The sequence below is a fragment of the Ixodes scapularis genome, unplaced genomic scaffold (genome assembly GCF_016920785.2).
Source record: "Ixodes scapularis isolate PalLabHiFi unplaced genomic scaffold, ASM1692078v2 PGA_scaffold13__105_contigs__length_92229423, whole genome shotgun sequence".
NCBI lineage: Eukaryota > Metazoa > Arthropoda > Arachnida > Ixodida > Ixodidae > Ixodes > Ixodes scapularis.
In genome coordinates, this window is record NW_024609839.1 from 65584953 (window position 1) to 65609288 (window position 24336).

The window sequence follows — 24336 nt, forward strand, 5'->3', positions numbered from 1 at the left end:
AAATGGGGACTCTCAAACTCTTTGGTCTCGAGGAACGCCTTCTTTGTTGATAAGTGAGAAACCCCTTATGATCGCAGCACTGATGCAGTATAGCAAAACAGAAGCCTGTGGGCCTTGTAAACGATAATGCTTACACTAGAGAATTTTTTACATGGAGTAACGCGTGAATGGATGGCTCAGATCTTCTGAAACAATGCTCCAACTTGAGGGATTTCCCTTGATGCTACCCATCTTGGGGAATGACGGAGCACACTGGTTCAACAACACGTAGACATTTAATGACCATTATCGCCCGCGCCACGATCCCAAAAGCGACCACGCATACGCTGCGACGCCCTCTTATCGGCAGCGGAGCGCCGCTCATGTGGCCAGTTGCACTTGGCCCCCTCCCGGTAGAAATGACCACTGACGATTTGGCAGATGGGAAACCTGGGTCAATGCTTTGGAGCCCCATATTGCTCACAAACTATAAGAATGTTTTACTTGGGGGGGTGGGTATCAAAGCAGCTGTAAGTCTCAGAAAAGATCCACCAACAAAAACCTTGATCCTATGTACTGTATTTCCCAAACTATTGTCCGCAAACTGCACGTTTGAAAGTTAAAATTTTGCGTGGTGCGGACTCTACAGGAATTTTGTCTTTTAAGATTGTTCATTATGACGAAATGCGACATACCTTGTGAATAAAGGAGTAGTGCGTTAATGATGAGTTATGTATTATACAAGCTTCTTTATGAGCTAAGAAAGCAGATATTTGTCAAGGTGTGCCGTGTATGAGAAGAATTTCATGTTGACTAAGCACCAGGTGCATGCACAGTATGCACTGGGTGCGGACTATCTGAGCAAGAACTTTTATTTTTTACCCCGATTTGCCCTTGCGGACGGACTATACACCGGGTGCAGAACATGGTCAGGAAAATACAGTATAAAGCCATAAATATACAAAACACTTTTCAAAATAAATTTAGCGGATGGTCATCACATGACATATCAAAGTGTCATGTGATGTCACGGGACATGAAATGTCGCATCATGTCATGTTACACCGCAACATTACATACACACCTCTTATGCAAACTCTTTGCCCGACCACACAGTCGCGGCCAACAATTTTGGTACTTTTAGAGAGCTGCTAAGCAAATATATGGCATCTGCGCAGTTGTAATGCTACTAAACAATAACACGTTACTAGTATCTTTTTTTAGCTATAAATTTTGTTTGTTTCAATGTATGCCTACATTGTTCTTGAGTGTATAATGTTGGTCGTTCTCGAGTACACTTGTAACCTTTTTTTATGACCAAAATTTTCAGCAGCCCATCCCCTGAGTAGGACCTTCAAGGTATATATATAAATAAATAAATAAATAAATACTGGTTATGTGATCACATAACTACAGCTTCGATTTCTGGTGAGGGACAGAGTGTTTTTTGTGAAGAAACCTGGCCATGTTAGAAGTGAAAGTATACCAGTGAGCTGGAGACACAGAGTAATGAAATAATGTTGCTTTGTTTGTTCTTTTATCTCTCCGCGTCTCAGGGTCTAGATCATGAAGTGGCCACAACATGTTCTCGCAACAACATATTGTGATGCTCCATGCTCAGAAACCAGCCGACGACATACCTTGGAGGTCTGCGCCTCCTCGACAAGCTTGACGATCTGCGCCAGGGTTGTATCCTTGCCCACGTGGGTGGCCACCACAAGGAGCACCCCGTTGGTGTTGATGGAGCCACCAATCACCTGCGAGCCCACCTTCTTGGGCACCGGCAGCGACTCCCCCGTGATCAGCGCCTCGTCCACCATCGAGCTACCGAAGCAGACCCGGCCGTCCACGGGGATCTTCTCGCCGGGGATCACCTGAGGTGGGAAAATAAAGAAGACGGAAGAAAGTTACCATACGTGCTCCACTCACTAGAATATTGCAATCTTTTAAAAATAAGGGCACTCCATTTATCTACCGCCCAAATGTATCGTATGCAGAATGCGTGAGCCATATATATACGCGAGATCACGGTGTCGAGTCATGGCGTCACGGGACGCCGTGTCACGTGATGCGGCATGAGGTTGTGTTACTTGACACTCGACGCAAGTGGCCGTGACTTGGCACTCAACAATGCTAGATCTAACAACACTGCTGACACCGTGACACCATGACTTCACACGAGTCGTGTGACACCACGATGGGGCAACGTGACATCACATGACATGATAGGAGATTCTCTTGGTGGACTTGCAGTGGTTTGAAAAAGCTTTTTTTGTTAATATCTTGTGCGTGCAAGCACGCATACCCTCATAAAAGGCGCAAGCATGAAGGGCTTTTGGATCGCTTCAAATCCACAGAAGGACTTTGTCACAACACGTCACATAGTCACATTACCTGTAGTGGCATTTGCGTGATGCACAGTGGTACCAACCGCACGACCACATAACCAATAGTAGAATCCCGCCAAATGTAGCAGGACGGTAATCTTGCAGGTTTAGCTGATGCCAGCGCAGTATGGCTACGGCAATGCGACACAAATTCCAACTTCGCTTCCGTTAAAATGCATTCTGCATTAAAAGAGCACCGATTCAAACGCGGCCTCACACAACCGAGATTTTCAGACTTCCAAGCCAGAGACGTGCCTTCATGATGTCTCCCCTCTGCACCAGCTCCACGTTGATGTACTTCTCCGAGATGATGTTGAACTCGCCGTCCACTTGCACCAGGGCTGCTTCCGTGGCCTGCAGTGATATCAGCTTGGCCAGGGCAGCCGAAGTCTTGCCCTGCATGCCAAATGGGCAACGCACCTCAGCATCACAGACTTGCCCTTCAAATCCTCACCCTTGTCTAATTTGTTCGCACTGAGTGGAACAATCACGCTGTTGTGACGATGACAGTTGTGTCCCGTTAACATCCCCTGCTTTAACCGTTCAAACACTCAGTCTTTCCCTTCCACCGACAGAAAGTTGAAAGAAATTGCCTCGTTGCGAATTTTCGCTAAGTCTGGGTTGTGGAGAAATTGCACGGACACATTTTCTGTTTTAGAGCGATACGCTACGTATTTGGTGCTACGAGGTGACATATTCGGGTGATCAATTTTGTTACAATATTCTGCATGTCGCAAAATTAAAAGAAAAAATAGGTTCTCAGGAAAAATTAAGTCGTTTACCATACCCTCTTGAGCACGAAATATAAGAAACACTGCCATAGCGAAGATTTAATTTCTGTACCTACAAGTTAGGCTACAGACTGACTAGGTACTAAGGTACCTGGAAAACACAAGTCTGAGGCGTTCTCCAGGCGTGTCTCGGACGCCTGGAGCATGTCTCAGACGCGTGTTTTCCAGGTACTTTCGTGTATAAGGAGTGCTGTTGTTTGCAATAGTGCGCTGTAGTGTGTGTAAAAATGAGCAACCAACTCGCCCAAGCTGCTATGTTGACATGCCCCAGGCACCATGCCGCCGACCACTAAGCAACCAAAAATCAAAAGTCAATTTTGGGGGTTTTACGTGCCAAACCAACAAAGGGCATCTGGCACGCCCCAGCGAAGGACTGGGGATTAATTTTGACCACCTGGGGACCTTTTGACGTGCAACCGAAAGCTCGTTTACACGGCGCCTTCTCCGCAATAAGCCTCCGTCAGATTGCGGGCACCTCGGCCGGGATTCGAACTCGCCACGTGGGGATCCGTAGGCCGGCACTCTCGCCCCGAAGCCACCGAGGCGGTACACTAAGCAACCAATCCCGACTTCCAAAGACCGACCTTGGCAATGTGCTCCAGCCAGCGTCCGAGCGAGATGAACATGAGGAGCATGGGCGGCGTCTCGAAGAAGGTCTTGGGGCTGTGGTCCGCACCATCCACGATGAAGTAGATGACGATGATGACGCTGTAGAAGTAGGAGACGTTGGTGGCCAGCATTATGAGCACGTCCATGTTGGCCACCCGGTGCGACAGGGCCTTCCAGGCTTGCACGTAGAAGTAGCGGCCGCCAATGAACTGCAAGGAGTGACGGAGAGGGACCACGAAGGCGTTAAAGGGCAACTCCGCTCAATTCCGAAAAATTTAGGCTTCCATGTGATTCACATTCACAAAGCACCACTGAACAACTCTACGTCTTCGGATTCGCGAAATGTGGAATAATATTTGTGTAATCCTAATTTAAACATCAGCAGATACCGAAACCGAAACTTCGGTTGCGTCAGGCAACATCGGTCTCGGGTCGTCAAAGGCATGCACGTCACGTCGAACCACGTGGTCTTGTGACGCTCGGGAGGGAGCGAGAAACAGGACACGCGACGCGGGCAGGTTTTTTTTTTTTTCTTTTTTTTTTTTTTTTTATTGGACGCGGGAAGGTCGCTTTGCGTGGCGTGGACGGTGATGGCCTGGGTGAGAGGGGGAAGGGAAAAGACGAAAGAAAAGGGGAGCGGAGAAACAGACCGATAAGCGCGCAGGGCAGCGCAAAGTAGCGCATCCGTGTTACGGTGATCACGTGAACGCCCGGTCAGCCAACACCGGGAGGAGAAACTCATGACGTCATTGTTGAATTTCGCTCTGAGAAATAAAAACAAGCAAAACGTGAGAATGACGTACATGCCTCTGACGTAGTGGCTCAACGTTGGCCGCTCCAACTCCGTGGCATTGACTGCGCTGATGATTGCGCCTCGCGCCGCACGCTAGAGTTGGCAGATTTCGGCGACTTGGCTCGCTTGAAGGTTTGCCGGCCAGTTTATTAAATAAATAAACGGAATTAGATCGTAATATTTGACGTGGGGTCTTCCTATATGATACTGAAGAGGTCTACATAGTTTTCTAAATATCAAAAATGAAGCGGAGTTGCCCTTTAAGAGGTGACGAGTCGACGAGAGAACTCGCCGGTGCCATCTGTCGAGCGACCTGGGACACTTTCGACCAGCGTATACATTTTTATCATTTTTTTATGCATCACCTTTTCACTGCAAGCTTGAATTAATTCTGGCAACGTTATGACAGTTTCTCGCGGGTGACGCACAAATTTCATCCTGCAAATACTGCAAAACCTTCAGTCTAGTCACGTGGAGATCAATACTGTTTCAGAGCCACCCAGTGGACAAAACCAGTGTGCCAGTGCGTGAACCAGCCCCAACACTGAAGACCAGTATTGAGGCCCTAGTGGGAGGTAACAACATTCTAATGCTAGAATGTAGGCATATGAGAATAGTGGACTTTGAACTCGAAGCGGATTCAAAGCGATTCATGGTTTTGGTCAAATATTTTCTAATTAAATATCAAATAGTTTGTCCTAGCCTTTCACTATTGTGCGCCGTGCTTAAAAGACACACGCAAAGGAAATTTTAAACAGTTGGTATGGGAAAAGGAAGTCATAAAACAAATTTACAACAAACAAGATGATTTTTATTTACTCGCATAATGAACCCACTCGCATGATGAATGCACTCCCCACAACGGGTACCAATATTTGTATTTTTTCCCCCTCGCATAATGAATGCTCCTCCAATTTTCGACTCTGCGAGTCTCAAACTGGGTACAATTTAGCTAGCCACCAAGCCAATCTTTTTTTTTGCCGCCAAGCGGTCAGGCCAAGTCAAGCCAAGCCAAGCCGCTCTCGTAATGGCTGCAAGCGCATAGCCGCGGAAGTGATCGAACGTGAAATCGAGCAGCACGCACACTTGACGAAGCTTGGGTCGAGGAATTGCCCGGCCCCGGACATTCTTCGCCTACCGATCGTGTTTACGTCAACAAACACGCCGTCGTCTGTGGTCTCCTTTCGGACAGCGTCGCTCTCTGTGCTGAGTGAGCTTTGTAGGGTGCTTTTCCTTCAGCAAAAGGCACCCCGAAAGCACCGTAAAAATGTTCACAATTTATAAAGCATGGTACTGTGGCGCGCCCCCGACCAGCCGTGGGTGCGTCTCCATCAGTGGAGACGTGCCACAGTACCTTGCCTGGTCAAATTGGCACCTAATATGACATTTGCATGAAGTGAGTAAGTGCAAAAAAAGGACCGCATCTCCACGTGGTGAATGATAATGATTCGGAACCCACCTGAACGGGGGTGGCGAGGAGGAAGAGGAAGAAGTTCTCGGAAGAGAGCCCGGGCAACATGCAGCACTGGTTGTGCCGCTTCGTGATCATGCGCTCTGCCATGTAGTACATCATGAGCAGCATGGAGGGGACACCGAACACCAGCGAAAACAGGAACGAGTTGCGCCACCTGGAAGGCAGAGTTGGAGACGTAACTACCGGTCTGAAAACGTGCAGGATACGAACTGCCCCACGAGTAAACCATGTTTGTCGACGTTTAGCGCACTCAAAAACTGTCATTCAAGCATTCACACACCCAAAGAACACTCCTTTCACACAGCGCTCACTAACAACTTTGTATTTCGTGGTTTACTTCGGCTTCTACTTCTTCAGTAAACCATGAGAGCACGGCACGAGGTTTCCAGACCACTTTTCAGGCAGCAAAACATGCCACCAATTCGGGTCAGACTATGTTCACCAAAATGTTGCCCTGTAACATCTTTGATGAAGTATGTTAACGGAGATAGGCAGAGACTGGTTTGTGTACTCACTTTTTGACTTCTTCCTTTTGACACAGATAGCTGGCGTCTATTTTGTGGTCCGTGAACGGGGAAGCCTCAAAGCCAAGACTCTGGAGATAAAAACAAAAAAAAATACAAAGTAGATAACAATAATTCAGTTGAGAAAGAAATAAAGTCTGGTATAAAAGAAGCTTAACATTTTTCGGTAGAATAAAACGGTTACGAGAGACTAGTCCAATGATCTTTGACAATCGAGTGCGTAAATCATTTATACATGATTTTTCCAAGATAAGTACTGATTTAAAATTACACCTAAACTATTAAAATTATCTACAATATCTATTTACTTTGCATTCAGGACAAGGGTCTTAGTTGTAGAAACCTTTGTTTTTAGGCCAAAAGTTGATTGCCTTTGTCTTACTCGCACTGATGTTTAGCACGTTATCTGAGGACCACTTTTACAGTGCTGTTAGGGTCATGTTTGAACAGCTGAGAAGCTCGTGGCCAGTCTTGCCAGAAAAGAAGAGGCACGTTTATAAGAAAGGTTTCCTTTCTTTTAAACTTCCAAGGGTTTTGAGATGTGATAAACAAACAGTGCAAACAAAAAATATTTCTAAATCATTAACTTCGGATATGCGAGAGATTCATGTGAATAATGCAACTTGAGGACTTGGTATATTTTTTTAACGAACAAAACGAAAAATATTTTCACTTCATCTGGAGGGTTTTCACTAGCCACCAGGATTGGTATTGCTTTTTGGACTAGAAAAATAAATAAGCTCTACCAATTTTTTTTTTTTGTTTTACTCTCAACTTTTGTCAAATTTTGAGCCTTGGATATTTTATAATAAGGCTAGTGTTAAAAAAAAAATAAAAAAAAACTACCTCCTAGGAATTACAAAGCAGTAGCCAAATTTACGAAACTTGGCTTTTCAGATTCCTGAAGAGGCTACTTCCCGGCTTCTTCAGGAATCCAAGGAATTCAGGAATTCTCCAGGAATCTAAGAAATCCAGAAACCCTTTAGGGAAACTTCAGAAATTCTTCAGGAACTTTTTGCCATAGGGAAATGTTGGCAGCCACTCTGAGGCTTCCAGGGGGTGAACACTTCAGGAACACTTGAGAAATTCTTCAGGAATATTTTGTCAAAGCAAAATGTTGGCAGCCACTTGAGGCTCCCAGGGGGTGAACACTTCAGGAACACTTCAAAAATTCTTCAGGAATTTTTTGTCATAGCGAAATGTTGGCAACCTTTCTGAGGCTGCCAGGAAGGGAACACTTCAGAAGCACTTCAGGAATTCTTCAGGAATTTGTCGTCATAGCAAAATGTTGGCGGCCACTCTGAGGCTTCGAGAAGGAGAACAGTTCAGGAACACTTCAGGAATCCTTCAGAAATATTGTCATTGTGAAATGTTGGCAGCAAATCTGAGGCTGCCAGGAGGTTCCTTTCCAAGCTCTATCTCTAAGTTTCAGCTTACCCTCACACTTCGATCAAACTAATGCAGGTGTAACATCAATGGATTCAGTGCCATCAAAAACAAAGTTTCCACAACCTCAAACCCCAGCTGCAAACAATTCACTATACACAACAAAGACTCACGTGGATCTTGTCTAGAATCTGTCGTGGTCCAGTCCTCTCAGGGTCAAAGAGGAAGCGTCCCTTTTGTGTCCCGAGGCTCACCGATGCGCTTTCGACTCCCGGCAGCTTAGACACGTTGGACTCGATCGCGTGGACACATGACGAGCACGTCATGCCCCGGATCTGGGTGGGAAACAAACCGTCAAGGTAGGTTTCCGAAAGTGTTACTAGAACACTTCCGTCACCACGTTCGAACAATGCACTTGCCGGCTAGCAGATTTCAAGCAAATCAATCCCGGAAGCCGCTGCAAAGGGCTTTTCAATCTGGCAGACTTATCGTCTGCTTTTCTCTGTCGGACTGGCATACAGACTTTAGTCGACGCAGTTGGTAAATATTGATAAAGGGTCAGCTTGAACTTATGGAGACGAACGAAGAGAGGATGGACTTGGACCAAGCAGCTGAAATGACAGCTTTTTTTTATCCTGTTCCGTCCTTTCTTCGTTAGTTTCTGTAAGTTCAAGCTGAACCTTCATTAGACCGACACGCCGACCAGGGTGAAAAAAAGAAAAGAAACACTATGGCGTCATGGTGTAATGTGACAATGTGATCACGCCATGCCACAACGCCACAACGCGATCAGGGAACACAATCACGCAACTCTGGACGATTACATGACACCTACAGCAGTCAAGGTCATGTAACTACTGTGAACGACTTTATTTTCGTAGACTCAATATTTCCTTGAATTTTGTGTAGTGTGGGTTTTGGGAACATTTCGTGGGCACATAATTTAGCGATTGGGAGAGGTTTGTTATGCATTTCTTACTGTGGGGCAATATATTCGCAAGATCCATTCTCTGCAATATTATTCAAGTAACAAAATTCGCAAAACTTAATTTGTTTACATGACACCTACAGTGGTCACATGACTACGTTAGGTGTCACGTGATCACAAGCTCACGAATCCCATCAGTAACACCACACACACTAAGCAGAAAGGTGAAATCGCTTGGCTCATAGTAATTCACCAATATGCAACTCGGCTGTACTCGATTATGGTCAAGCTCGAAAATAACTTTTACTCTGGGGTAGCAGATGCAAGTATGGGCGATTGCCAAAGCAACCCTAATAGTAGAGTAGAGATCTGTTATAGTAACTCTGCATGAAGTAAAACACCAGCTGTAGTAAAAGAAAGTGTCGACCCAAAATTAAATCCCACTTCTTCTATGGCTCGAAATTCCGATATAGCAAATCACCAAGACTGAAAAAATAATGGTTACTTTACTCCGTTCACCTCTAAGCTGACAGTTCGATGGGAGCTACGTGCTCAACGGACCATTCCACCGCCTTCCATTCGTTACCTGACCCCGCTCTCTGCGCGGTGGTGTGGGCGCGATCTGGTGGCAAAATACAGACATATCACTAGACCAGCTAGAATGTGGTTTCCACCACGCCATAAGCTTAGGGGTGAACGGAGTATAATTTCAAGGGAACATGGTTGGAGTAACAGACAGACAGAGGTTTCCGTACCAAAAACTCTGCCTCCCCATGCACGGTCTTGTGGTCGTTGAGGATGGAGGCATTGAAGCCCATGCTGTTGACGAGTTCGACGAGTTGGCTCGGCTGGACGAGCACGGGGTTGTACTTCACCTCCGCCTTCTGGGGGAGCAGAGCCACGAGTGCAAACTTCACCCCTGCAGAGAGCAAACGGACACGATGGCACGCCAAGACTACCAGAACATCCGTTCAAATTCAGGCGCAAGTTTACCGCGGTTAGCGCCCCTTTAAGACCAATTTAGCTTTCAAGTGCACATCATTTACAGGGTCAGCTCTTGGTGCTTCCATGCTAGCATCTGGCATGTAGCCTCGAAGATGTCATGGAACGTGCTTTCCTGATGGTGAAGGTGTGCGACTTTGTTTCCCACTTAAATCATAAAGAACATAGCAAACACATTGCTACGCAGGTTGAAGCAATATTCGTGCCTCGATGACATTGCAGCATCATAAGACAATGTGTCATGTTGTCATGCGACGCAAGGTCACGTGGCTATGTGAATTCCCAATGGTCACGCAACTCTGCCTCCAACTTAAATCATGAGAGGTAGCAAATGCATTGCTACACAGGTTGAATCAATATTCGTGGTTACCAAGTGTGCTCAAAGAAATAATCCTTGTGCGTTTACGCTATCGCACAACGTGCATTACATCGACAGCCGCTTGGCACTCGGATGATTCACTATAATTTCGGCAACATTGTCATTTCCACACGTCCTCCTGGGCATGATTCCTAAGGTTTTGCTTGCCATTTTTGATTCCGTTCTCGATTCCACTCCCGTGCCCATCCAAGCTTCGTCTACGACGAGCCTCCTCGGCGTGCCGTAACCAAAAGTCACAGCCTCCGGTCCTGCTACAAACTTTTCGAGGTCCAGCCGTACGGCGTGCAAGTTTGTCTGCTCGGACGGCCCTGCCCTTTGTCACCAATAGCCGGTGACAAAGTGAGACCCGCAGGGCGTTCCTTTCGAACGCCCCGCCTCCAACACATGCTCGTTGCTTCTCGCTGCACCAAAAGTTTTCGCAAGTGACGACCACACAATTCCCCGGGGAGGTTTTCACCAACAGCTGTTGCTGTAAGAAAGCCATGCTTCCCCACATGTTCCCACCGTGCTATGCTGGGCAAGCAAAGGTGAAAGGTGCATGTCAGGACCCCCACCTTTGACACTGATGAGTTGCCGCTCGATGGCCGAAACGCAGGACGAGCAGGTCATGCCTGTGACCCTGAGAAAACATTTTTCCGTCTCGTCAAAATTTTCCAGACGTTCATTGTTGACGCTGACATGGTCGCCTGACCCCTTGTGCTCCTCGCCTTGTGGTTTCTCTGTGCAAAGAAGCGTGACACAATCGGAGCTGTAAAGTAATCAATTGTCTTATTAACATTTTCACTATTGTATTTTTTTAAATAAATATCTTTTAGTGGGTGGGTTTTGTTTGCAGGTGGTAATAGAAAAAAAGTCAATGTAAAGGTTTTTTTGTTTTTTTTTAAATTATTATTTAACACGAGGATGTATAGTGCTTGCAAGCAGTTCAGGTTGAGAAGCATCAAAAAGGGAATGTTGAGGGGGAAATATTGCCTTTCTTCCTTTCGGTTTCACTTTAGCATGCCCACTTCTGCGACATTCCGGCAGTCTCCAATTCTGAACCAGGGGTACTTCACAGAGCTTCTGCATCGGCTGACAACCTCTCATTCTTTGAATGAAACTCTAACAAGCATGAAAAGTGTGAATTGAAGAGCTGGCACGCCGATTGCCACCATCGTAGGAGCGGTCGACACGCAAAGCGACTATCTCACACGTATCATGTGCGCGGAGCGCCTAGTTTTAAAATTATAAACAGCCTCAGCAAAGTGAAACACTGTGCGAACATAACGTTTATGGCTCACCAAAGACAAAACAAATAGCAGCACCCTTTTCGGTGTGCGTGATTTCGCATTTGGGCGGGCACTTTCAAATGTGTAATCGCCGCCATACATGTACGGTGACAACCGTCAAAAGGCTAAAGGCACAGTCATGTCTTGTTAGTATGAACACCCCACCATATGGAATACATTTTAGGGAACGGACTGGGTAAATACTTGCACTTTTGCCTCATTATTATGGACGACTCGCATTACGGGCAATTTTTAGAGGGGAACGGAGGTGCCCATATTAACGAGACATGACTGTAAAGGGCCCCTGAAAAGAAAAAAAAAGTTTTTTTTTAAACAATATAATTGGGACATGTGTCAAAAAATAAATTTTATGCGAAAAAAAAAACAAAAAAAAACAATATTGACAGCTAGAGATTGTTTTTTAAATTCTGCGCGCAAAGTCCATGATTTCACGGAATGGTCATTTGCTCTTTCGACATCAGCAAGATGGTCATTCGCTCTTTCCACTCCAACATGAAGGCAAAGCCGATCCGCCTCTCTTCAACGCGCTCGAAATACCGAGAAAGAAAACAGGTGGTAAGTCACTGTAATTACCGTAAAATACCGGACAGGCGCCCGCTCAGAATTTAGAGATAATCGCAAAAAAATGGGAGATGGGCGCTTGTCCGGTCATCAATTTTACACATCAATCTACTGTGCAGATTTTCTCAGATCTTAGAAATTCGGGAATGGGCACTTAATGTGGAATGGGCGAATGTGCGGTATTCTACGGTAGTCAAAGTTTTGGTAACTACTTCCAAGATTACACAAGAAAATTTCGGTGACCGCAAATGAAACCAAGTTACGTTTCTGATGTAACTTGTAGATCAGATCGACTATAAGCTAAGCCTCCCGGCGAAATGTCAGCCAACACTCCAAGGCCCCCCGGGAGTTAATTTTCAAAATTATGTGGACAAATAAAACAAAAGTATGTTGGTTTCCACTGCAACTAGTGTATAAGACGCACCTCCCACTTTTCGCAAGTTTCTAAGTAAAATTAGTATATAGGACCGGAAAATACGGTAGATACGATTGTCGGAAATTCACCGCAAAATATGGTAGATACAACTGCAACAAAATCAAGAAAAAAAATTTCTTTTTAAAGGGTTAAAATAAACGAGTGATAAGCACTTCGTCAGACCTTAGCCTATGCATGTGGTACCTTACAGGAGTATTTTTCACTTCCTCTTTACAAAATTAATTTCAGAAACAATCATTTTTAAACAATCACACTCCGAATCCGATAAACAATGGCAATGACTTTCTGAATATCTTCATCGTCGTCTGGAAGAAACAAGGATATAAAAGGAAGTCCGAGCACAATGGGTTTGGAGGATTAGATTGATGGCATAACCTAGAGCCACTAAATACCTAAGCTATGCCTCAGAGTCTTGGTGTTTAAGATCATGGTTGCCAGTTACTTGAAGCTTTACCTCAAATCGCAGGAAATGCCTTCTCCGTCCTCCAGAAATGTTAAAACAGTTTGAGACAGAGCGAAACATTATCACCTGAACTTCCTAGCATGGGTGTCTAAAGCTGAGGAAGTCATTTTTTAATTGTGACGATCAACGGCTGCGTCTGCTCTGCACCGAGCATCAAGATGGCGGCGCCCATTAGCAGATTAGTGAACGGAGTACCTCTAGCTTAGCCCTTTGTACCGAGCAATAACAGTGTAATAAGCAAGAACCTGTTAAGATTCTTTTTTTAAAATATCACTGCACCTCAGAGTTGGTGACGCCGGGATTTCAACCCATAAATTCCACCGGACAAAATGAAGAATTACAGCAAATATTTAAACAGTAGTCAATATAGTTCCACATAAACAATTATTTTGTGGAGCTCAATTATGTGGCATGAAACTAAGCTGTTATTTCGGTTACGCGGAGGTTTTCCTAGGGTTGTAAGGAGCACACGCAAGATGACACTTGAAGCGTTCTGCCAGTCTGTCACAGTGCATTGCTCCAGAGCTACTTGTTCCCAGGGAATCTGCTCACAGCATAGCTGGGTCACCAGGGGCTGTTCTCAACGCCACAGCGACGTAAAACTTAAATTAATCCTATTGAAAAAATATGTCTTGCCATCTGCTGAAATACCATAATAGAATAAAAGTATGTTACAAACTACCCTATGTTCCAAGTCGCTCGCCTGAATGGTAGAACCTCTCAACAGAGGACTAAATATTTCTGGGGAAATCTTCACTACTACTTCAACCTCCATATCAATCAGTCCACCTTTAATGCCAGCAAATGCACGCTCACAACTTGCTTTACTATACCTGTCTCTTTCCCGTGCATGTATTTACGACAGATGGGTTTCTCAAAGTGCAAAGCAGCATGTTCCTGCAACACCTGCCCGCAGAACTTCCAAAACTCAATCCCGCCCTTGCAAAGCCTATCTCGCATAAAACTAGGCATCTGGGTCACTCGCGTAAAACGTCCTGGGAAAAAAAAAAAGACGTCGGCATTTGTAGCTTTTTCACAACATGGTCACAGCTGCGACCCCGCCAGAGTCTGGAGCCCCCCACATGTGCGGAGAATGTTAAAACCCGCGCCTGGGAGAAACACAACCTGACAAAATATACAATGGCAGTTTACGTTTCCCAACTACGTTCGAGATCTGTCAAATTCGTAAATCTGATTGCCAAGTTTGCAAATTGCAAAAATATTAAAAACTTGTGTTCCTTATTAATGGGGACAGCTGAATTTTTTTTATGAAATATGAAGGAAAACGAGTGGATAAGGCTGTGTTTCTGTCTGGCCCCATCGCTCAAATTTAGTTTTCCCAAAGTTCTACCATTCTTTCGATAGACTTGTGCATGAACATAGTCTGTGAAAATGCATTGGCACTTTTCTTAATATACTTGCACATGTTAGCCTTGGACGCCCAGTTTTACAGACCACATTTGTGCCCGATATAATCACGGTAGCGTACCAAGTAGTTATTGTTTCGATGAAAGCCTTCCCGCTGCAAAAATATGTTGAAAGCAGGCAATTGTGAGTCGTGCTGAGTCGTGCTCTGTGTATACTAGCATGCTAGCACTGCGTAAAGATTTCAAATTGTTTAGTTATTTGTCAAGCAAATGTTATGCTGAGACAATTCATCACCTCAATAAGTGATAGCATCAATGAAAAGAAATTTAGTTACAGTCTCAAGAGCAATAAAGATTTGCTTGAAGCAGTAACTTGCAAAGGGGAAAAATATTTTCCTGTTTTCTAGCCCTGAAGGCCTAATAATTTTGTTGGGTGTAAAACATGCTGAAAGCCTCTAAATTTGGATCAGTTTTCAACATGAAGGCATCTGATAGAAGGACATGACCAGTAATCCTTTCTTCACTCAATCTGCATACATCCACATTTTTTGTTTCTTTGCTCCTCACAAATGTCTTTTTAAATGTTTCTGCGAGACTTAAAAGATAGAATTTCACGCAGGGATACCTAGTGGCAGGTTGTACGTTTTGGAGTGTCAAGCTAATCTTTTTATTCCTTTTTCTAAACTAATTCATAACAACTGTAAGTGGAACATTGCCAAATTGAACATACAATATCATGCGTCTGTATTTTTATGTTTGTGAGCAGACAAAATAAACAAGTGATGATGATGCTGATGAAAAGCCTAAGAAAAGTTGCAACTCCAAACGTCGTAGAACCGGTCGCAATCGTTTGTTTCTGTCCCGCACAACCTGTGGCACCCTGTGCTTGACACCTTTTTCCACGGATAAAACCCGCACACAATACCAAAAACGAAACAAAAAAATAGCCTGCGCAAAACTGCACTGAAAAACATTTCACGACCTGAAACAACAGTTAGAGCGACACTGACAATCACCAAAAATAACTTTCTTTTTCGCAGAAAGCACTTGGATAATGCCTTCGAACCAAGACCGAAAAATGTTACCCCTGAAGTCGTGCATTTTGTGAGAAAAACACGCAATGACAGACAGAAACCAGAGGACTACTGCGGACCCCCAGTAACTATCGGTGACCCCGGGTAACTTACTACCAGTGCAAACACACCAGTAGTTACAGATTGTCACTTGGGTTGTCTCACTCCCTCAACCATCCAACAGTTGCCTTTAAACCAATGTGTTTTTGATGTTACGGGTGTTGTAAAAAGAATGTTTCCTTAATCCTGTTATTTTTACGACAAAGGTATGCAAGAGAGCCTATTACATCTAAAAAATATAAGTAAATAAAAAATATATAAAGAATAAGTAAATGTTGTCACGCGATGCTTCCAAGAAAAAAAGAGAGCGAGCAAAGCCCTGAGCAGCCAGTTTGTAAACAAACGTCTTCTTGCAAAAAAAAAAAAAAAAAAAAAAAAGAAGGAAAATGATGGGCCGCAGATCTGTACAAACGAAAGCATGCGGCACGTGTAAATGCGTCCTCCATTCGAGCTTGTTATTGTTTGAAAAATATGTTTGAGACCGAGGAGCACACAAAGAAGGACGCAAACATCAGTGTAACTGCCCCGTTTTGCGCCTCCCTTGATGTTGGAGTTTTCTCACCTTCCCTTTCCAACGTCACAGAATCCTCCCACAAACGCAAACTCACCAGACACCTCCTTCCGCTCCGCGAAGCCGACCTCCGGAACATCCGCGTCCACGGGAGAGGCGCTGAGCACGGAGCACTCGAACCCCATGTCCTCCACGGCTTCGGCGAGCTGCTCCGCCGACACAAGCCCACCGTCAAACACAAACCTCGCGCACTCCGCCTCGAGCGACACCCGCACACCCTTCACGCCGGGCAGCTGACCGACGTGTGCCTCGATGTTGCGCACGCACGACGAACAGGTCATCCCCTTCACGCCGAGCGCGGCCCACGAAAGCCGCAGCCGCGTCATCCCGACGCCGTTTGTCACGTTCTCGGCGGAGGTGACAGACGCGTCAAATGCAACTGCAATGAGGGGATGGGTTCTTCCGCCGTGCAACGCGACAACTTCACTGATTCCGGACGCGTCGCGGAGCTTGTTGCGGACGAGGGCTTCGAGGTCCTCCTCGTCTCGCGAATCTTCCGCGTCGACTTCGTAGATCGCAAAGTCGATGCGCGGAGCGGCACAGTGCCGCGCACCAAATCCTACGTCCTCGATGCAGCCGCGAATGGATTCCGGGCACGTCGCGGCGGTGTCGTATGTGACTGCAGCGGAGTTGCCCTTGTGGTCGACCTGCGAAGCGGTTTGCGCAAACATTAATGCAGCTGCGGCTGCAATTTGGCAGCTGTGCTTGTTTTCAAAAAACGCAAAAAAAATTAAAACAAAAAATATTAACATGAATGGAATTGTTGGCAAATAAGCGGGCACTCCTATGGGATGGGCTGGAGCCGAGCAAGTTGGGCCACGCCTGCGGATAGAACAAGCTAACCATATATGAACAAAAAGGAAAGAAAACCGAGAAAAAGGCGAATGTTAGAATAATGACTGTATAGTTATTAAATATCTTACGTTTCCTCCTCTCTACGGTGTATCTGCCGCACTGTGGTTTGAAATCCCCTAAAACCCCTACAGAACACGGAATAACAAGCTGTGAACTGAAGGCGACGCGTTTGTTGATCGCGGCCTCGATTCCCGCATGCCTTTGTTAGATTTTCTTGCGCAACCTGTTCCGGGTTTTTTTCTTTTTTAGGAATCTGATTGTCAGAATTTTGGTCGATGACAGGTAACAAGGCAGATGCTCCGCCTCCGGTGTGAGCATTCTGCCTTTGATAACACTTTGTCGCGTACAGAGCCAATGCTAGACGGAAGGTAACGAGCCCTTTCCTGAGGCGGAGCTTCTACTGAGGTTCTGACTATCACTGATGATAGCGACAGCGGGTATCTTATGGCAGCGTAAGAGGCTCACACGCCTAGATGCCGAAACAAATCATAAAAATTACCGTCTTGCAAACAAAACAAAAAATCTGCGAGCTCATTTAAAACATATGTTATGCACCAAAGTTACAACAAATTTATAAAAACTGAGAGAAATAAAGACAGAGAGTTAATTGCAGTAACTTATCAAAACTGTCACATGCTAGTAGCTGCGACTAAAGTATTCCTTTTTTTCTAGTTTACTTCATTTTAATTTACACTGGCCTCCTTCAAAGCAAGAAAACATACAAGTACAGGTGAGACAAATAGGGATCTTATTTAAGCACTTGTTTCAAAAACCTGATTTTGAGCTCATATTTATTTTAAGATGCAAGCAAAAGGTGAGGCACTCGGTAGCGCATTGGTGCATCACAGCACCACCTGTTACCTAAAATACATAGCAGTGTTTATGTTGTAAACATTGCCCGACTTTTCTTTTGTTTTTAGATTTATGATAAAGAGGTAAGAAGAGAGGCAGTGTGCATCTGTAGATGCAGCACAACTCGCACATAATGTTCTCATTCGACAGTTCTACAATTAAAATGTTCCTGTTCGTTACTACTTTTAAATTTGATCACGAGAATACGTAACAATGAAAAGAAAAGAAAGAAAAAGAATGCTTCTCACAAAGACTGAGCCTAGCTGCACCGATTTTAAGCTTCACACTACAGGAATCAAAGGAGAAGGGTGGCACATGTTTAAAGAGGCACGCCAAATCATAACTAAAAAAAAAGCACCCTCCACAGATGCATGGACAATTTGAGATGGAAAAAAAACACAGCAGGGTTGTATCCTCGCATCTAACCCCCTTGCTCCTGAAAAGTGTGCAAGTACAATAGCAGAAAGCAACAGCTGGCACAAACCTAGTAGACATATAAGATGCACACAGTTCACAGAAATATACTGCCGGGTATGAATTAAATGCAAACACCGGAGTGCGTGGTTCGCGATACACGCTGCACTACCTAGAGGCAACCAGGAACCGATGTAACTATGGGGCAAAAAGGGAGCTGAGAAGGTACGCTCCTACTTCGATGTGCGAACCCTCGTAGTCCCCACCCCCTCTCCACTCCGCAGTTTTACCAGCTCCTAGATGCCACTAGATTGCGCAACATCTATCAAAGGACACGCACTCCGCTGTTCACATTTCATTCGTACCCGATAGCACAAGGCCCGAGCCAGAGGTTGCTTGCCTCGACCAAACCAGCAAAAGGCATTGGGTACTTTCCATCAAAGGACTCAGGATTAAGGCTGGTTCACAGATTTTCCACTTCCGACTACTTACAACTAGAGAACTTGCTGTCCTTATCTATCGAATTAGCCTGGAACACTTCAGATCTGCCTATATTTGATGTATCCTTCTTTTACCGTGTGCTTGATATAATCCCACAACGTTATAGGCCACCATTTCTCATAGATAATGCATAGATTCAATCTCACAAAGACTGAGAAACCTTCGGTGTAGTTACGTGCAGATCTGAAAAGTTCTGGGGCTACTTAACAGATGGCACTAGTGTGCCAGCGAGTTCTTTCGTCGTAAGCGGCCACGAACGGTTAAGACACAGTCGATCACACTCAAACATGGATGTGAGGGTGTGGTTGGGATCTTCCAAGACGCAACCTAAACCTCCGCAGTTAAGCGCCTCTGAGCTGCGGCCGTCTCGTCGGCAACTCACGAACCTTGTAGTCGCAGACACCGGGAAGCTCGGAGAGGGCCTTTCCGATGGTGTTGGCGCATGACTGGCAGGTCATGCCTTCGACCTCGAAGGTCGCAATGGCACGCGACCCCATCGCGGCCAAGCTCATCGACCCCTCGAAACGACCAGAAGCTGTCTACGCCTGTCGAGAATCACATCGCCGTTGAAAAACCTAGAAAAGAACGAAGACGAAGGTATCCATTGAGACCACTCAATAAAGTGGCCCTCATAAAAAAGAAAAATTGCACGTGATGTATTTAGACAGCGACAGTGGTGCTGCTTACTAAATGAGATCACGGTGATGACGATCGATTGACATTGCACCGATCGTGCATCATACAATGATCTAGTGTTGAAATGTCGTTGCGTTGATTTAGCGTCGATTTATTGTTGATGAACAAATGATTTTAATGTCCCGATGTGTTTTTCTGCCACAATCAGCGGGGAAACTGAATTGGTGCATAGGTCACATGACTTCAATTTTTCCGCTAAATTTAGCACGAAACTGAATTGGTGAATAGGTCATATGATGTAAATTTTTCCACTAAATTTAGCGGGGAACCTGAATTTGTCTGCAGGTCCCGTGAAGTCAGGTCACATGACATCAATTGTTTCGCCATATTTAGCGGAAAGACTGACTGCGCTTACGCTCACGCCGCCAAAAAACCGGGAAACAAGCCACTAACAGCTGTCGCTGCAAAAAAAATTTTGACGAAGCATATAATTAGTGCCGAGTACAGCTGGTTACGACCTCCCATGTATAGGATTGCTCGCCCAATTGACGCGTTTATCTACGACGAGTTGATTGCGATGAGCTGGCTTGTGGCCAGTTCTTCCTGACCCACTTGTGTCACGGTACACAAAAATGCTCGGTTTATCTTGATCCGACAGATAAAGTTTGTATACACGGGATATGTTTCCAGGCATTCTTCGGCGGCTTGAGTTGGACATTGCATCTTTGTTTTCTTAGGTTACAGCGCATTATTTTATTCCAAACTCTATCTTTTTCTTTGTGACGGTGGGCACGTCCTGGATTTCTCGTCTTGTCCTATAAACTATCAGAACGGGAATGTCGAACGAGAGTGCCGCAATGCCGCCATTCACGTTTGAACAGTTAGCAGAGACCACCCCGATAGAGACAGAGTTGGCTTGCTTCACGCCTACCTGCCCACTGGCGCGGTGGTAGAACGTCGAGCTAACCATCTCAGGGTCGTTGGTTCCATTCCCAACAGGGCGCACTCAGAATTTTCTTCTTCCTTCTCAATTTACCACTCTTTTGTACAGAACGTCCTTTGAAGTACATGTTGCATTCATTCTTTCATTCATTTATTTACCCTTAAAGGCACCAAGGCATTTCGTCACACCTTGCTCCAGAATCCCGGCCCTTCGACCCATTCTGCGTTCAAATCTCTGCCCACAACTTCACACACCGCCAGAAGAGTTGCAACCGATTGCCTGGAAGCTTTCCACGGCGTCATCACCTGCTGGAGCTCGTGAGGTAATTGCAATCCCCAAAGCCCGCGGAAAACTCATAAGCGCCACCGGTACGATGCCCGGAACCCTTCCCCGGCCGCCGCGTTTACCCCATAAAAAAAGCTGGTTCCTCGATTTCCACCTCACGACGTCGGAGAAGCGTTACGCTGTCGTCGAACGCGATTCGGGCGGTTTCCCAGCGATGGTGGTGGAAGTGGCAGACGCCTGTTCGGTGCGGGTCGCTGTCTAGATTGACAGTCCGCGGAAGCTTCGGCAGCCGGGAGTTGGGATGCCGCGACTTTGGCAACAGTCGCTCATAATACTTTTCGCTGGGTCTTTCAGCACCAACTGCATGAATTCGAGACGTACGACAGAATGACACTACGGCTTTCGCGACTTCATTTGTTGTTGGTTCGGAACCACTTTCGATGAGCACGCGGATGCTGCCGTCGATGCCTGCGACGCTAGCCTTCTTCTATTTTGTTTTAAGCACAAGTTTGCCCCGTTGAGCGTTTAGCTTCCTTCAGCTATTTGTCGCCTCCTCGACTGTCACTCGTCACAATATTGTTAATCGACTACTTACAACTTAAACGTAAGGTGTGGCGAGTCCCGCGCACCGCGTTATCGCTCCTCGGCCATTGGGACCGCGGCGTTGGCCAACAATGCAGAAGGACCAATCGTGAGACACGCAAATGTATTAAGCCACGCCCTGCAGTGACAAATGTTGGACTCCACGCCCGCCCTCCTTATGTTTTGCTCACGTTTGAAATTTGAGCGTTTGGTGATGCTCGCGGTGCACTTGCCCTCGACAACAAAAAAGCAAAACGCAAGCGGTTGCGACTTGGCACTGAAGATCTTCGTGAGCCTGCGGCGCTAATTTTGTTTGTCTAAGAGTATCCGAAGTGTCGAAATGCACCGTGGACGCCAAACTTTCTAATTTCTCAATAACGTCCATTAAACTGTAGATAGTGACACTTCGACGAACAAAGACGAAGCGAGGAAAACTCTAGAAATGCTCGGTAGATGTATTTGCAATAAATTCAATTATATATAAAGCATGAAGTTGTCAAATCATAAAAAATTTAAAAAAAGAAAATAAATTTTTTTTTTTTAAAGTTAGCATGACATTTTCTTTAACTTCCAATTTAGAAAATTGTGCTCGAAATTTAGACTCGCAATACTTCTACTTCAACAGAACTTTCCTAATTCAGATAACTATATACCTCCCAATCGAATCTTATGACTGACATCACACGGGCAAAATATCCCCTAATTATAATTTTTTTTAAATCATTTTTTTTTTTGTGCATGTGATTTTTGGCCACCTTTCCTCTTGTATAACTACAGAATACAATGAAAAGCAGTCATTACTTTGGAAGTAACAATTAATGTTACAATACAGTAAAATCCATCTTGAGGAAAAACAATTGTAATAGGAAGCAGTTATGTTTTGCTAGCAATGCAAATAAAACTAAGCTGTCGAAATTTGTAACATTTACAGAGTGCAGCACACTTGACATAAAAAAGTGATTGCTGATCTTCATCTATTTCTGCTGATAACAAACGGCTAGAATGAAACCTGCTAGTGTGTTAGGACATGCTCAACCGGAGCATCAACTTCGTCAGAGATTAAAAACATGGCGTTTGTCATTCCTTCTGCGAGTCAAAAGCAAAAAAGTTCTGATGCCATGTTCGTGCCAACTGGGTTTCACGGTGTAAAATTTACCATGCGAACGTTATTTTGACATTCCAGACGACCAATGCACGCCGCACAACGACCCCCGTAAGCCCATAAAAAGGCACTCGTCGACAATAACAGGAAATATTGCTCAGCAATATTTCCCAATGTTTCAGTAATAAGCCTTTTTCATCGTACCATTTCTCTGGATGGCTGGCTAGCAGGTCCTCATACGTACCGATCCCTGCCCGACTACCTAGCCTTGTGAGTCAGCCAGAGTACCTTGACATTCACTAATTATTATTATTATTATTAATATTTCGTCTTATTATGCCAACAGCAACATGTGTAATTGTTGTTCTCGGGGAGAAACAATGTTTTGTGCAAACAGAAAAAGGTACTGGTTCCTGTAATGCAGTGATAATTAGTTATCAATAATGAACTATGCCACACTTAGCAAGTTCAAATGGCAACTTTATGATAATTGTTTTCATCTGGCAACACCATTGTGTATTCAGTTACTCAAAAAGCAAACAAAGTCTGCGCTGACAGATAACCAGCAATGTGCTAGTTTCCTGTCGTTACAGTTTTATTTCCTAGAAATATTAGAGAGTTGTGAACCACTCCCTTCGAGCAACCTTCATTAATTTATAGATATAACATCTCCGATTCTAATGCGCCCCATTTTTTTATAGAAAAATTCACCTAAAAAGTTTGCACGTGACAATCTGATACGAAATCAAAATCGGGGGCAACTTAGAATCACTACTCTTAGGTAAAAAAAACTGGGTGCACTATAGGACACGGGCCGCAATATAAATCGGTTAAGTATGGCATTCCCATCTTTTGAAAAGAGTTGCAACACTTGGCTCATAAAAAGCAAATATTCAAAGCAGGAACAATGAAACAATGCGAGAGTATGAATTATGCGCCAGCACAGAAACAAATGTAACAATTCAGTGTTAAGCTAGCGACTGCAACAACAGCTGCAAGCAATAAAATAAGCTGCAAAAAGGCGGCAAAAAAAAAAAAAAAAAAAGATAATAAACAGGTCTGTGACATGCGGCAATCTCGATTTAGATTGTGTGCTCAGTCTAACGAACTCGTGACTACCTAGGATGCGATTTTCTTTTCTACGACATTTTCCAGATACCTCCTTAGTGTATGTTTGGGGACGACTTGTATGTTTCGGTGGTTTGCCTGGCACAAACATAATATCATAGAATTATTGATGCACATATTTGCCAGATGGCTTCAGAAGGATGACTCAACAGTGAAGGAATCTAGCCACAATTTTTTGCTTCAGAATTAAACAGCAGCACATAATCAGCATATTGCAACAAACAGTGTTGGGTAAAGTACATCTAAGAAGTACTTGAAGTACAAGTAAATGAGAGCTGAATAATGTAGCTAGGCCATCTGGCACGTGGGGCCCTTATGTCTTTCGTAGAGGTGGCACCCCCCCCCCCCCACGTGACTGGGACGCCTGGTACCCAGGGTACCAAACGGGTATCCCCGAGTACTAAACGGAATGCTGGAGAGGAGAGGAAGAAGCACCCTCCTCACTGCAGCGCTCCGTCCGCTTCCTCCTCCCCAGCCTTGCGTTCCCTCGAAAACATTTCTTAAACTGTAACCGACTATAGCAACAGTTTTGAAGATTGAAACTACAATGCCATCTAGTAAAAATATAAAAAAAATAAAAGAGATTTGGCACGCAAATATGTGGCGACCGAGAATGGCGAAAAATATGAATATAGGTTTTTCTCCTGCAACTGATATCTTACAATAGGTGACCATTTTACTTGAGGCTATCGTATGCACAGATGTCATTGAGATTTTATAATGATCCATAGAGGTTACACAAGAAAGCCACCTTTAGATTTTCACCTAGTGTTGCCCACTGCAAGTTTACCTTACAATTTTTTTTTTTTCAGCTCTGTTCTTTTATTTGATCTTGTTAAACATTAATGTCTTAAAAAAATTTATGTTTTATACAATTTTTGTATATTTCCCCAATAAACTGTTACGAGCTTTGGGGAAACAGTAATTGAACCAAGAAGCAAATTATTCACAATACGAGTTAGTCTA

General features: G+C 44.7%; 1 protein-coding gene across 1 annotated transcript in view; it reads right to left on the reverse strand.

Annotated features, from left to right (window-relative positions):
- Positions 1 to 19265, reverse strand: part of LOC8026346 (copper-transporting ATPase 1) — a 37981-nt gene extending 18716 nt beyond the window's left edge. Inside the window, exons 1-10 of the mRNA XM_040206840.3 lie at positions 19081 to 19265; positions 16110 to 16719; positions 10807 to 10971; positions 9627 to 9790; positions 8117 to 8278; positions 6549 to 6628; positions 6019 to 6187; positions 3742 to 3975; positions 2622 to 2762; positions 1620 to 1853 (exon numbers count right to left, since the gene is read on the reverse strand). Of these exons, the coding sequence (XP_040062774.1) occupies positions 1620 to 1853; positions 2622 to 2762; positions 3742 to 3975; positions 6019 to 6187; positions 6549 to 6628; positions 8117 to 8278; positions 9627 to 9790; positions 10807 to 10971; positions 16110 to 16719; positions 19081 to 19206 (2085 nt within the window). The 5' untranslated portion in view covers positions 19207 to 19265. The remainder of the gene's footprint in view (positions 1 to 1619; positions 1854 to 2621; positions 2763 to 3741; positions 3976 to 6018; positions 6188 to 6548; positions 6629 to 8116; positions 8279 to 9626; positions 9791 to 10806; positions 10972 to 16109; positions 16720 to 19080) is intronic.
- Positions 19266 to 24336: the final 5071 nt, after the last annotated feature.